The sequence below is a fragment of the Euleptes europaea genome, chromosome 1 (assembly GCF_029931775.1).
Source record: "Euleptes europaea isolate rEulEur1 chromosome 1, rEulEur1.hap1, whole genome shotgun sequence".
NCBI classification, from domain to species: Eukaryota; Metazoa; Chordata; class Lepidosauria; order Squamata; family Sphaerodactylidae; genus Euleptes; species Euleptes europaea.
The window spans coordinates 63,558,374-63,571,285 of record NC_079312.1 but is presented as its reverse complement, the minus strand read 5'-3'; the positions used below and the strand labels follow the sequence as shown (position 1 = coordinate 63,571,285).

At 43.7% G+C, this 12,912-nt stretch overlaps 1 protein-coding gene across 1 annotated transcript in view; it reads right to left on the bottom strand.

Moving 5' to 3' along the window:
• SUSD3 (sushi domain containing 3) overlaps positions 1-12,912 on the bottom strand; it is a 44,231-nt gene that overhangs the window by 3,572 nt on the left and 27,747 nt on the right. The window contains exon 4 of the mRNA XM_056847053.1: positions 12,246-12,410. Within this exon, the coding sequence (XP_056703031.1) occupies positions 12,246-12,410 (165 nt within the window). The remainder of the gene's footprint in view (positions 1-12,245; positions 12,411-12,912) is intronic.

The following is a 12,912-nucleotide window of genomic DNA, read 5'->3' as shown; positions in this document are numbered from 1 at the left end:
ATTCATTAAAGCTAAAGATGTCACAACAAATTGAAGTTTATAACAAACTAACAAATCATCAATAGTAATTGACAGAAAATATTTATAACACAGCCACCTTTCTCTTAGTAGGGTTGCCAACTCTGGGAAATTCCTGGAGTTTTGCAGGTGGAACATGGGAGGGTGAAGTGAGAGGAGGGAAGAAAGCTCAGGAGGGATTAGATGCCATAGAGTCCACCCTCCAAAGCTGCCATTTTCTCCAGGGAAGCTGACCTCTAATGTCTGAAGATCAGTTGTAATTCTGCAAGATCTCCAGACCCCACCTGGAGACTGGCAACCATATAGCTTAGTATGGTAAAAGAGGAAATGGATATTTCCACAGGAAGTACAGGAAAAGTGTGCAGCTTACTTTTGTGCTCAAAGGTGACGCTTTTTAAAATATATGACTCAAAATCAGGTACCCAACCAATCTATACAAAAATCAAAGGCTAAATATTTTCTAATCAAGGGCTGAGAAAGTGTATCCAATGTAAAATGTTGCAATTTTGTTTTGCAATCAGCTTTGTGGGTGAGGGTGGACCTGCAATGGTTAGAAGCCACATTGTACTGGACACACCGTATATTGCCGAAAACATATATTCCTCTTGCTGTATTGCATACACAATTCAAATTTCCCGAGGCAATAATATGAGTGGGTTAAAAGTCAAAAGTAAAACAAAAATAGCAGCACAGGAGGAAAAGAAGCAGGATGGGAGAAATTACTTGAAGGGAGAGATGGGGTTGTCTGTTCAAGTTTTACCTGACAGCGAGATGCTGAATGATAATATTTTCAAGGCCTCGGTCAGAGGACAATGTGGAGAACCTGCAAGAATTTATAGGGGGTACCTCTCTTTCCCCTGAATCCCACCTCCACACTATTTCCTCTTTCCCTCCTCCAGGAAGTGCCTATATGTTCACCTTTTCCTGCTTCTTTCTGTCCTTCACACCCACCCACCCACCTACCTTTTATCTGCCTCCCATCTTCAGTCATATTTATCATTCATTTACTTCATTTATATCTCACTTTTCTCCACAATGCAGACCCAAAGAAACATACATCCTTTTCCTCGCCTCCATTTTATCCTCACAACAACCCTATGAGGGAGGGTAGGTTTAGAGTGTGTTACTGGCCCAAAGTCAACTTCTACAACACAGTGGGGATTTGAACCTGGCGTTTGCAGATCCTATTCTGAGACTCTCACCACTACACCACACTGGCTTGCATGAGCTGGGGCCGCTGTTGAATAGTAGCAAGTAGTTGGGCCTGGATAAGTTATGTAATTTGCATGGTATCAAGTTGTACCGGTGGTTGCCACCAGGGCTGCTGCAATGAGTCCTCCCTCAAAGGCCAAAACAGCCCTACCCCCCCACCTGCATTTTACTGACAGAAACCAAATTTTGCCAAGACTGGTAATACCTTTGTAGTTGCCTAGCAACAGCCACTGAGGGCAGTTGTTTCTTAACCCTACAGGTGCACTTTTAATCATTTTGGGGGAGTTACCTCTCTTCTTTCTTTCTTTCTTTCTTTCTTTCTTTCTTTCTTTCTTTCTTTCTTTCTTTCTTTCTTTCTTTGATTTCAGATTTTTCTGCAAATTTGGACTTTTCTCAGATTTGTAGAAAGATAGGTCTTGTCTGCCTATGTCCCCAATTTTTGCATCTACGGTAAGTATCCACAGATGGGGCAACAATGAGAATCAGGTGTGCAAGTGGGAGCCCACGAAACTTGCAGGCCTCCTCCCCCTCCAGCCTCGCTCACTCGCTGGCCTGCCTGGAGCCACTCACCCAGAGCTGGAGAGGGAGGCCCGCGAAACTCACATGGGGGGAATCCCATCCCCCATTCACCTTCCAGCTTGGCTGCAGTTGGATGGGCCTGCCAATGGCTCCTGGGTGCTGCTGTCGTGGCTACTGAAATCCTGTGCCTGCCTGGGCCAGTGGAGGTCAAAGGCAGCCACAAATGGTAGGTGCATTATCTACACGTGCACAGAGAATACTTTTTTTAATTGGGGGAATTTAAACCCATTTTTTTAATTTCTGGTTTTTCTGCAAGCCTTGGGGGGCCTCCCAAGTCTGCAGAAACATCTGTTTGGGGTGAGTTTGGGATTTAAGTATCGGCAGGCGGGGGGGCACACTTTGGAATTAGATATATACATTGATGTCATGGTTCTCCAACGTAAACTGCAAAGGTTCAAATCAAAATGACAAACCCACTAAAGGTATTTTTGGTGGAGCTTGGAAACAGGTAAGGACCATGCCCCTAAAGTATTTACATTGCTTCTCTTTAGGAGTGGTACACTAGTATTAAAAATAATGATCATAATCCAGGGTACAACTACATTCATTTACTTTCCATTGAAATCAGTAAAACTTTGCACATCTAATGTTGTACTAAATTGTAGCTGATATATGTTCTAACAAAAACTACCAGGACTGATTCTTTAGTTTTATCAGAAAATGAGTCTCAGAAGCAATTTGATTATCTAGAAATTATCAGATTCTACTGGCAACATAAACCTTGATTCTGCTGTATCTACAGGCAGCTAATTGAGCACGGATATACAGCCATCCTAGATGCACATCCCAAGATGCTTCTGTCCCAATTCAAAGGGCTTGGACAAGCATCACAGCATGGAAAGGAACATACATCATGATGTGACTTTGCACCACTAATGCTCACAGAATGCTTATCCATGGACATTCAGCTCTTGCTGGAAGGATTAGAGGAAAGTCTTCTTATTATTGTACTATTCTCTGTAGCTCTGATCTCAGTTTACATTCCTCCACCCATTATAAAAGAACTGGGAAGACACAAATGAGCTCCAATTGACTTCTGAAGAATCAAGTTAATTCTCCTTTGTGTTGTTCCTAGCTAGAAGGGATAATCTTGTTAACAGAGCTTGCAATAAGAGTACTGTGTTACAGTAAGACATTGTAAGTATTATGCGCTGCTATTTCCAGACCGCTGTTGTAAATTGCTTTGCAAGGGGATTTCTTCTGAAAAGGATGAGCAGAAATCTCTTGTTTTAAGCTACGCAACACTCAGTGGTAATAAGGTAGCCATTATGGAAACAATAATGACTTCTTTATGTAAAAGCACACATATACCACAATGTTTGCAACAGAATATTAAAATAAGGAAATGGAAAATAAGATAGAATTATTCTTAACCACAATGTCTAAGAGCTATTATGAGGAAAATGGCGGGATCCCAGAGTACCCAGTCCACAGGCAGAAAACTGAGGGAAAAGAGGGGCACTTTCCTGAGCTTACAAACTAGTCACGATCAGCCTTCAAACTCAGGTCTGCCTGATCGTTCTTACAAACATCACAAAAAATAACCCATGGTCAGCTCTACACAGCAGTGACTGCAACAAAAAGATGATAAGCAGAGGGGATTTGGGGCTCTTAATGGGACTTTTCCCTCATACATTGCAGGTGTATTTATCACACACCAATTCCTGGAGATTTGGGGGTACAGTCTGGAGAGGCCAGGGTTTGAGGAAGGGAGGGACTTCAGCAGGATAGAGTGCCATAGAATCTGCCCTCCAAAGCAGCTATTTTTTCCAGGGGAACTGAGGTATTGTGTCTGGAGATCATCTGTAATTTGGGGAGATCACCAGGTCCAATCTGGAGGCTGGCAGCCTTACAGACTAAAATATCTGGTGTGCAATCTCTGAAAGCAGCTGTGACCACTCAAAAATCAGACTGGCTGATTCAACTTTTGTGTGCACTCAATTACAATTGTGTGTTTGTTTGTTTTTTAAAAAAAACACATTTCTACTCTACTTAATAACCTACGAAGTTTTCAAGGAAACTTGCAAAAAATATTTAAAATACAATACAAATTATTTTTATTAAAAATTACACCTTTCCTTTTCTTGGTGGCTAATACACAAGGCTAATAAACAATATAGGTGGCTAATAAACAATATAAAATAAAAACAAGATATGCAGAGAAGTGTTTTTCCTCTCCTGATCTGCTTTCTGAAGAAAATTTGTTTTCATTCCCTGACAATAAGAGAGTGAAATGGGGAGGGAGGATAGCCCCATTAATGAGAAACTGGGGCTAGGACACTGTGGAAAAACCCACCACATGGAAATCCCATTGCTGCTGCACCATACTGACCACAACACCAGCAACAGTGAAACCACACAGGCCTGTTCCCATGTGGAAATCACCTTAAGCTCTCAAGGGTAACAGACAACTTCACTGCATGCAATCACGATTCCTTACCTTCCAGTAATTACTGAATGTTGCTTTTTTGACAGCTCATTTTGCTTGTTTTCATTACATGGGCCACTTGCCCAGTATGGTTGTGGAAAGTGCTGTCAAGTCACAGACAACTTAATGGCAACCCAGCAAGATTTTAAAGGCAAGAGACATTCAGAGGTGGTTTGCCGTTGCCTCTACATCCTGAGTTCCTTCTTTGCAACACCCCTCCCACCTTCTGACTGGTGTATAAGGACTCAGAGATCTCCATTCTGCTCAGCAACCCTGGTATTCCTTGGTGGTCTCCCATCCAAATGCTAACCAGGGCCAACCCTGCTTAGCATTCGAGATGTGATGCGATCGGGCCAGCCTGCATCATCCAGGTCAGGGCATTGCTCAGTATAATGGAACCATATATTTCCCGAAATGTTAAATTATGATGCTTTATTGGTGTTTCTGTTGTTCAGTGTACTCAGCATTAAACATCCTAATTTAACATTTCAGAAAATTCCTGGTACCTAGTTTTTCACAATGCCATCCTAAGCAGAATTATACCTTTCTAAACCCATTGACTTCAAGGGACATTGAAAGGTATATAACTCTGTTTAGAATTGCACTGTCATTCTTTTAGAAGCAAAGAATTAAAAACATCCTGCAAGCATTTCTGTGGGAAAGCACCAATTAGCATCCCTCCAAAAATATTGTGCATGCTGTGAGGCTCCGCCTGCTCCCGCTGAGACAGCCTTAAGTCCACCATCTGGCACACACTCTAGAGGAAAGTTCCTACAGTCCTCGGAATGGGAGAGGTTGGACTCCACCCCACCGCACCTTGGGGTGGCCAACTGCAACTTCTTCCCCAGCCTGCTCCTGGAACCTCCTTTTATGCTCCCCTCAATCTCCTTCCGCCCCTCTCCCACCTATCCCCAGCCTGTTCCCTCCCTGCACAGAGGCAGCCTCTTAGCAGTTCCCACGCCACTCACCCAGGCTGCCTTCCCATTGGTTCCCTTGCCTCTGCGCCACCCTCGTCCTTCTGCCCCTCCCCCATGTCTCCCTCACTTGGCCTACACCCAGCCTGGCTGGAGGTCTGAGGGGTGCTGTCCACTGCTGTCTGGGAGTCAAGCAGTTGGAAGGACAACCAGGGCTCAAAGGCCCTTCTCCTGGCCAGAGCTGCTGCAGCAGCGCTGACTGATGATGCCAGTGGTTCCTCCCTGCCCTGCCACCACTGTGCCCAAACTCAGGCCGGTGTCCCCTGCTTCACTGCCACACCCACTGTCCCCTTGCCTTCTCCGCGTGCTGACTTCTCTAGGTGAGTCAAGGCCAGCCTTGGGGCTGACTTGTGGGGGGGGGGGGGAGCTGGAAGCTGCCTGACCCACTACAGGGCAGTCCAGACTGGGCATGGAGGCCTCCAATGGGCCAGGGCCCAGCACTGACTCCGGACACATGGTAATATGTACCGGCTGCAGCTAAGCTACAAAACAGTCTCCCACACCTAGTAAAAGACAAGGGTTTTTAACACCTCTCCCAGCAATTAGCTCAACTAACCAGTGACCTCTTCCCACTAGCCTCTGTGCTAGATAAAACGGTCTATGCTATGGCAAGTTGAAAACGTCTCTTATTTGCCTTCCGTGAAGGGGATGATATGCATTTTTATTAAACATAATGAAATGAAGCACTTTTTTTGAAACCGCCCATGCCAGAAAATACTGAGTGGTTGTTACTCTGCCTGAAAGATAAATTTCTTTGCTGAGCAGGCCAGATTTCAAATATGAAACATTTTCTTGGGATTCCATTTTGTGTGTGTGTGTGTTTGCTCAAACTATTTGCATTTATAGTGGAGAGAAAAGCAACTTCTAAACAGTGGGCTGGGAACAAGGTTAACAGTTTGTTGAGAAAAACTAGGATGGCAGTGGGGAGTTTTTTACTTTCAAAGATTTTTTTCCCTCAGGAAAGGACTTATTGCAGCCAATGGATACCCCAGTGCTGAATAGGGACATAGGATTCTTACCTCACTACAGAAGCTAATTTCTGCCCCCCCCCCAAGCATTTCCCCTCTGCTCTAATCAAACTAATTACTATGTGCAGCGTACCTCTGCATCCTGAGTTCTTTCTTTGCAACACCCCTCCCACCTTCTGACTGGTGTATAAGGACTCAGAGATCTCCATTCCAACTCATTTCTGACAAAGGAGCTTTGACTCTCGAAAGCTTATACCCCAAAGATCCTGTTGGTCTCTAAGGTGCTACTGGACTTGAATCTAGCAATCCCTTCCACAGGATCTCGCACATGAATTTTTTTTTAAATAGATCTCTCTCACAATGTTGTGGCTACCCCACTTCCTGTGGTTAAAATATGAGCGGAGCATGCCTCTTCTCTCCTTGGCTGGGTAGCCATCCTACCAGGGAATCAGTGATTGCATTATCACAGGGGCTTCTGAAGTGAATTTCTATTGTCTTGATTGAGGACTGATGAGCAACTATGAAGCATAATTATTTTGTTTTCCTTTTAGCCCCATCTGTCTCCCTCTTTTTTCACTATGTCTTCTCTCTCATAGAGTTTCCAGTGATTCCCAGGGCTACCCGTTGTCACTTCCAGTAACTACACAAGTCTGCATTTTTTTTAAATCTCCTGTTGCTGCTCCAAGCCCCCCAGCCCCAGGAAATGGGAAACAACCCTAGAGGCCTCTATCATTATGTATTGGCCTCTGGAGTGATCTCTCATTTCCTAATGGGAAACACTCCTTTCACTTCCACCGGCACTGATGGGGCTTAAAGGGAAACAATATAATTATGCTTCATAGTTGCTCATCAGTCCTCAATCAAGACAATAGAAATTTGTTGGGTATTAGAGAGCGAGCTTTGTTACATGTCAGACAGTTAAGGGGTTAACATTGCAACTGACCAAATGGTCAATGTAGTGGCCATTGCAATCGTGCTTGAGGGTCACGTATACAACTATTTTGCATGTTCAACTGCTTTCGATTTCTTTGTTAGAAGAGAAAGTAGTTGACCACTTTTTGCTTGACTGCTGAACAGGCAGGATGGAGAGAGGCTCTCCTTTTGCTAAGGGTGCCTACTCGTAAGTAAGCTTAGTGCCTTGCCAAAGGTTTTGGCAAGTATAGGAAACATAGAATGTAGACAGATATTATTTGTTTTGTATCCCAGTGACTTTTTCCCTACCCTGAGTTAGAGTAAAGATTGTTTTACTTCAAGACAAATGCGTCTTGCCTCTTTTGTGCGTGTGTGTGATCTCAATTCTCATAGTTCAAGAGGAACGATCCAATCCCTCTGATTTGGTAGCAGAAAATTAAATATCGGGGTTCCCTTTACAGGAACTGGGGCCCCGATTCCCCAATAAAATTCACTTCAGAAGCCCCTGTGATAATGCAATCACTGATTTCCTGGTAGGATGGATACCCAGCCAAGGGGAGAAGAGGCATGCTGCGTTCACTTTGGCACCGCAGCAAGTGGGGGTAGCCACAACATTGTGAGAGGAGCTACAGAGTTCCAGATAAGTGTTCTTCTCCCTTCATGCTTTAGACAATTCCTTGCTACTCTATACGCAGTATTCTGACCTACTGTTTGAGTCTCTCAATTGAACTTAATGGGACATAAAATTGTTTTCTTTAAAGTTCTGATGTTGCTGCTGCGGAGCATGGTTGCTGCTTCACACTCTGAATATTTTGCAAGAGAGGAGGGACTCCCTTGGCTCAGAAGCACTTTGGCTTTAGGTTTCGAACATTTCAAATATTTTGAATACAGATGTTAATATAAATAAATTGTCACATATATATTTTTGGGAAATACAGTTCTAAATTCGATAAAGCATCCATATAGCAAAAGTTTATGTAAACAGAATTGTTGATTAATGGTGTTATTTTAGTGGATTAATCAGTTGATTAAACATGTATCATTTTGCAAATATACAGATTATGAGTTAAGTGTACTTTTACTCATATAAGCTAATTCTGAACCTGGCTTCCATGTGGATCAATAGACCAAAGAATGGGGCCAGGTTCAGATAGGGGGTATCTTTCTGCAGATCTAGGGGACCAGTAAGGCTTGCAGAAAAATGTGGAAACCCCCTCTCAACTGAAAAGTACTTAAATCCCTCCCAAACAAAGGAACAGACAATATAAACCTACTGTGACCAGGGAAGGGAGGAGCAGAAGAAGCCAGGAGAATGGGGAACCCATTGTTGATGCTAGGGTTGCCAGGTATCTCGTGGCAACTGGCAAAGGTGGGGAAAACTGGATGTTTTTACCATAGAGTTTTGCCCAAATAGCCGAGCATCCCCACGACTGTCAGCAACGTGATAATGTTACTTCTGGAAGTGACGTCAACACGTCGACACCAGCCTCCTTTTGCAGCTAGGAAGTTCCCCGCCAGCAAGCTGAATAGCACCAGGGGAAGGGGGCTTGGAGCGGGGAATCCCCTACCACCAGCCAGGAAATGGCAACCCTAGTTGTTGCCAGCCCTCCTGCTACTGATTCTCCTTTGTAGGCAGGTAGTTGGGTGGGCAGGCAGGCAGGGGAGGAAGAGTGAGAGCTGCCACTCCCCCCAGCCACTGAGGCTGCTGACAACTATGGGTGGGGGAGCAGGAGCAGGATCTCCCACTGTCCTCTGGCGCTGAGGTGGCAGCAGTGCTGCAGATGGGTAGGGGTGGAGGAGGAGAAGCTGCCACTGATCACCCCCTCTGCTATCGAGGCTGCCAATGCCAACCCTCCTTTTTCCTTGGCAGGCAGGCAGGCAGGCAGGCGAGGAGGAGCAGGAAAGGGGGAGCAGCAGCAATGCTGCAAGCAAGCTGGCTGGCCAGTGAGAGGCTGGCCTGGTGAGTGGGTCGGGAGGAGGATGGGATCTCCCCCACACAAGTCCCCTGCTTGTATATATTTGTTTGCAAAATGACACAAATTTACCTGACTGACTCCCCAACTAAAATATGACTGTCAATCAACATGTTTTTCATTGGATTGCTAGTCTAATAAACAGTCTTTTAGAACAGGAGCAATTATCTTGTAACAATAGGTCTTAATATCAACCCAGGATTTTCATATATGATCCCAGATATGCTCAGTTTATAATTGTAATTATTTGTAATGGCTGGTGGGGCACAATCCCAGGTCTTCCAGAGCAAATGAAACTGTAGTTGTAGTGCCAGTTGTTGCCTTCCTAACTATGGTTGTGGGACTCTCCCTCTTTGTGACCAAATTTCACTTGCCCCACTCTGCCAGACTCAACAACAGATGAGTATAAATGCCCACCCTGATTTTAAGATATGGAGCTACCTGGCCCAAATTAAGAGACACAGGTAAACAAGAGAAACATAACTTGGCCCCAAAGATATAGCTATCCTTCCCCTATATATCTGATTCCTCAGTAAAGCTTACTTTCAGATATAACAACTCCCCAGATTTTTGTATGCACTGAGGTAAATAAACATTTAAGCACTAACCCAAGATAAACTATTTGTTTAAATGTTTACATATACAAATTAATATCGTATTTAACTAAACATCAGCTCAGCCTGGATACATGGTCCTTTGCAAACACAGTAAAACCGTTTCTGCTCCACAGAGAATGCCACAGAGAAGAGTTTTAAAAAGTATTTTGTAGCTTTAAGGGAACAAATAACTATACACTGACTATTTGGTAGATTATATGTTTCATGATAAATGTTTAGATTTTTAAAAACTAGCAGGGAAACTGGAGCAAAGGATACCAGGAAAATAAACTGACTGCATATTCATCCAAAGTCTACTCTCAGTGGCATGCAGGTGTCTAGTATTAAAAACTGGTTCTTAATCCTTTTGACAAAGTGCCTTCCGGTATAATCACTGTGTAATTAGCTATATAAGTCTCAATCAAACCCCTTAAAGCTCAAAAATTGATTAAATAGCTGCTAGACTTTATTTACTGTTTTCATTTTTCCCCAGGAGCATAACGCTGGTTAAACTAGTGATAAATTGGAAGGTAAATAACTGGAAATCAAGGAAAGAACGTTCAGCAAAGACTGTATATACCAAAGACAATGAACTAAAAAATTATACCATATATTATAGTATTTTAAAACTAAGCAATGTGAGAACAGTATCTATGATATTATAAGGCATCAAATGGCAAAACAGCAATTCTTCCCCCACCCCAAGTCAGTGGGTGACCAGTGAACAAATCAAATAAATAGATACAGTCTCCTAGTTCTGCTCCTGAAGAGTGGCCCTGTTCCTGCTTCCTATAAGCCGGCATGATATATCTGTGCTGGTGCACATCACGGGGAAAAAGACAGAAACATTGTTCAAGAGGGCTGTTTGTATGGTTGAGAGTTTCAAAGGAGATACTGTCAATCAACAGTCAATCCACAACTTCTATTTGCTTATGATCCTGCTGGGTTATAAACTGGAGTAACAAACTAATCCTGCTTTGTTCTTGGCAAGGCTAACAGAGGCTTTCACTGCAGAATCTGAAGTGGTGCCCATTAAGCCAAGGCACAGGCACGGGATGCAGGAAGCCCCGCCTTCTACCCTCACCTGAAAGGCTGTTCAGACAGTCCTAACCTGCCCTTAGCTCAAGTGTTGCACAAACCAGAAACTTCGATTAAAGGATTTCCTGTAAATGCTGAAGCATGTGGACAGCTGTGCTTCACTGGTACTGTTTTAGCTGCCTGGGGAGAATGAAATGGTGCATAGGATTGGACCATTAGCCTCATTCTGTCTAGGTGGAGCATAACCCAAAGTAATGTCTTTATTTACGGGATCTCTTCCTAGCTCCCAATCTGTGTTTTATCACAACACACTGCTGCCATTTTTACGGTTATTCTTCTCAGCACTAGCAGCACTAAGCAGCAGTAATAAATTGGAAAGCAGAGCCAAATATGCAACTGATGCATTCTGGCTCCATCAGCCCCCACTTCTATTGATAGGGATGAGGTGCCGCTCCAGAGCTCAGCTCCCTGGTGTTCTCAACAGTTCTCCATCCCCAAAAGACTGTGAGTCCTACATATTGCTGTTTAGGGCCAGATTGTGACACATCTACATATTACAACACTAAATGAAAGTGAGGGAGGTTACCCCCCACTGAGACTATTGCTCTGAGGCACTAAAGCCCGGCCTGGCTACTTAGCAAGGTATGGAAGACACGGAGCGTAGTTTATGTCAAGCACAATACCATTGTGATGTTCTGCTGAGAAGGGCCATTGGCTGGTTTGTGCTTCTGCACACAAGTGTCAAACAAGGGCTTTGCTTAGCAGATGAGGTGGCGTGGCATCAGAAAATTATGATGGAAAGCTTGCTAATTCTTTCCACCTGGTTTGCCCCATTGACACTCACACTCTCATACACATGCAATGTGGAGAGGATAAATGTTTACAATTCTTGAATATTTTATCCCCACGTGACTTTGTACTCCCTTGGACAATGAGACCATACAAGATGAAAGGCTGCAGATTCTATCAGGACATCTGCACTATGCATCTCATGTGTGTTACCTTGCAGTTCAGTAGGCAGGAAACAAAAATGGCATGCCTGCAACTTGTTGAAGAATCTGATAAGGATGCATTTTCTGGTGGTACATCAAATTCAGCTACCACCCAGCCCTGCTCAGATAATGCCAATGTATACACACTTGAAGCTTTATTTTACTTTTGGGGCATTACTCCAAGGGAGATTGCACCACAGACACTAAAATGGTATCATTAAATTAAACCAGTGAATCAAGGGCTGAATGAGCAAACAGTCAAGGGCTGAATGAGCAACGCAGAGAGAATGATCAAAGGTTTCATTTTCCAGCACGGTATCTGTACTGAAAATCAGCCATCTAGTAATGACTGGAATGACAAAGGCATTTTAGCACTCTACAGGGTGAAGCCAAGACAGATATAATTGTATATATGATGGAGAGTTAATAGGCTTGGCTGAAAATCAGAGTTTTCAATCCTGCATAGCAATTTGAAAATCTGCTTCCAACAGCCTCCTTTCATAACAAGCATGCCATTTGGAATTTCAACTTAACATTGTACGGCTGTGATCTTACCTGCAGAAACCCTGGTTGTCATAGGCAATGTTAAAACCATCACCAAATCCAGATTTCTTCTTGAATTTTTTATTGTTGTTGTTGTTTCTGCCTTTAAAACCAAAGTAGGCAGCTTGCATGGTTTCCAGTTCTTCAGTTCTGAGCTGGTACCACAGCTGCACATCTCTGGAAAAGCAGACACAGGTTTAAGCTGTAGCAGACAGGAATTGTGACTTAAATGTTTGTAGTGGTCAATCTGCTTGTAAAAACAGTGATGTGGCAACCCTGGTATGGAATGCTTCACTTTTTACTTCTGCTTCCACTCTTTTTTTCACCTGTTCCAGCTACCACTTCTGATTATATTTACCCATCAGGCAGGGTTGCCAACCTCCAGCTGGGATCTGGAGATCTCCCAGAATTACAACTGTTGTCCAGATGACAGACACCAGTTCCCCTGGAGAAAATGGCTGCTTTTAGAGGGTGTACTTTATGACATTACATAGGGTTGCCAGGTCCCCCTTGGTCATTGGTGAGGGACAGCGGGGGATCTTATCAGACTTAAAATGAGGCCTAGGCCCCGATGTCGCTTGCATTATGACATCACTTCCAGAGGTGACATGATGACAATTAGGGAAACGATCTAGTATCTGGGCAAAAACTCTATGGTAGAATATGTTTTTTACCATAG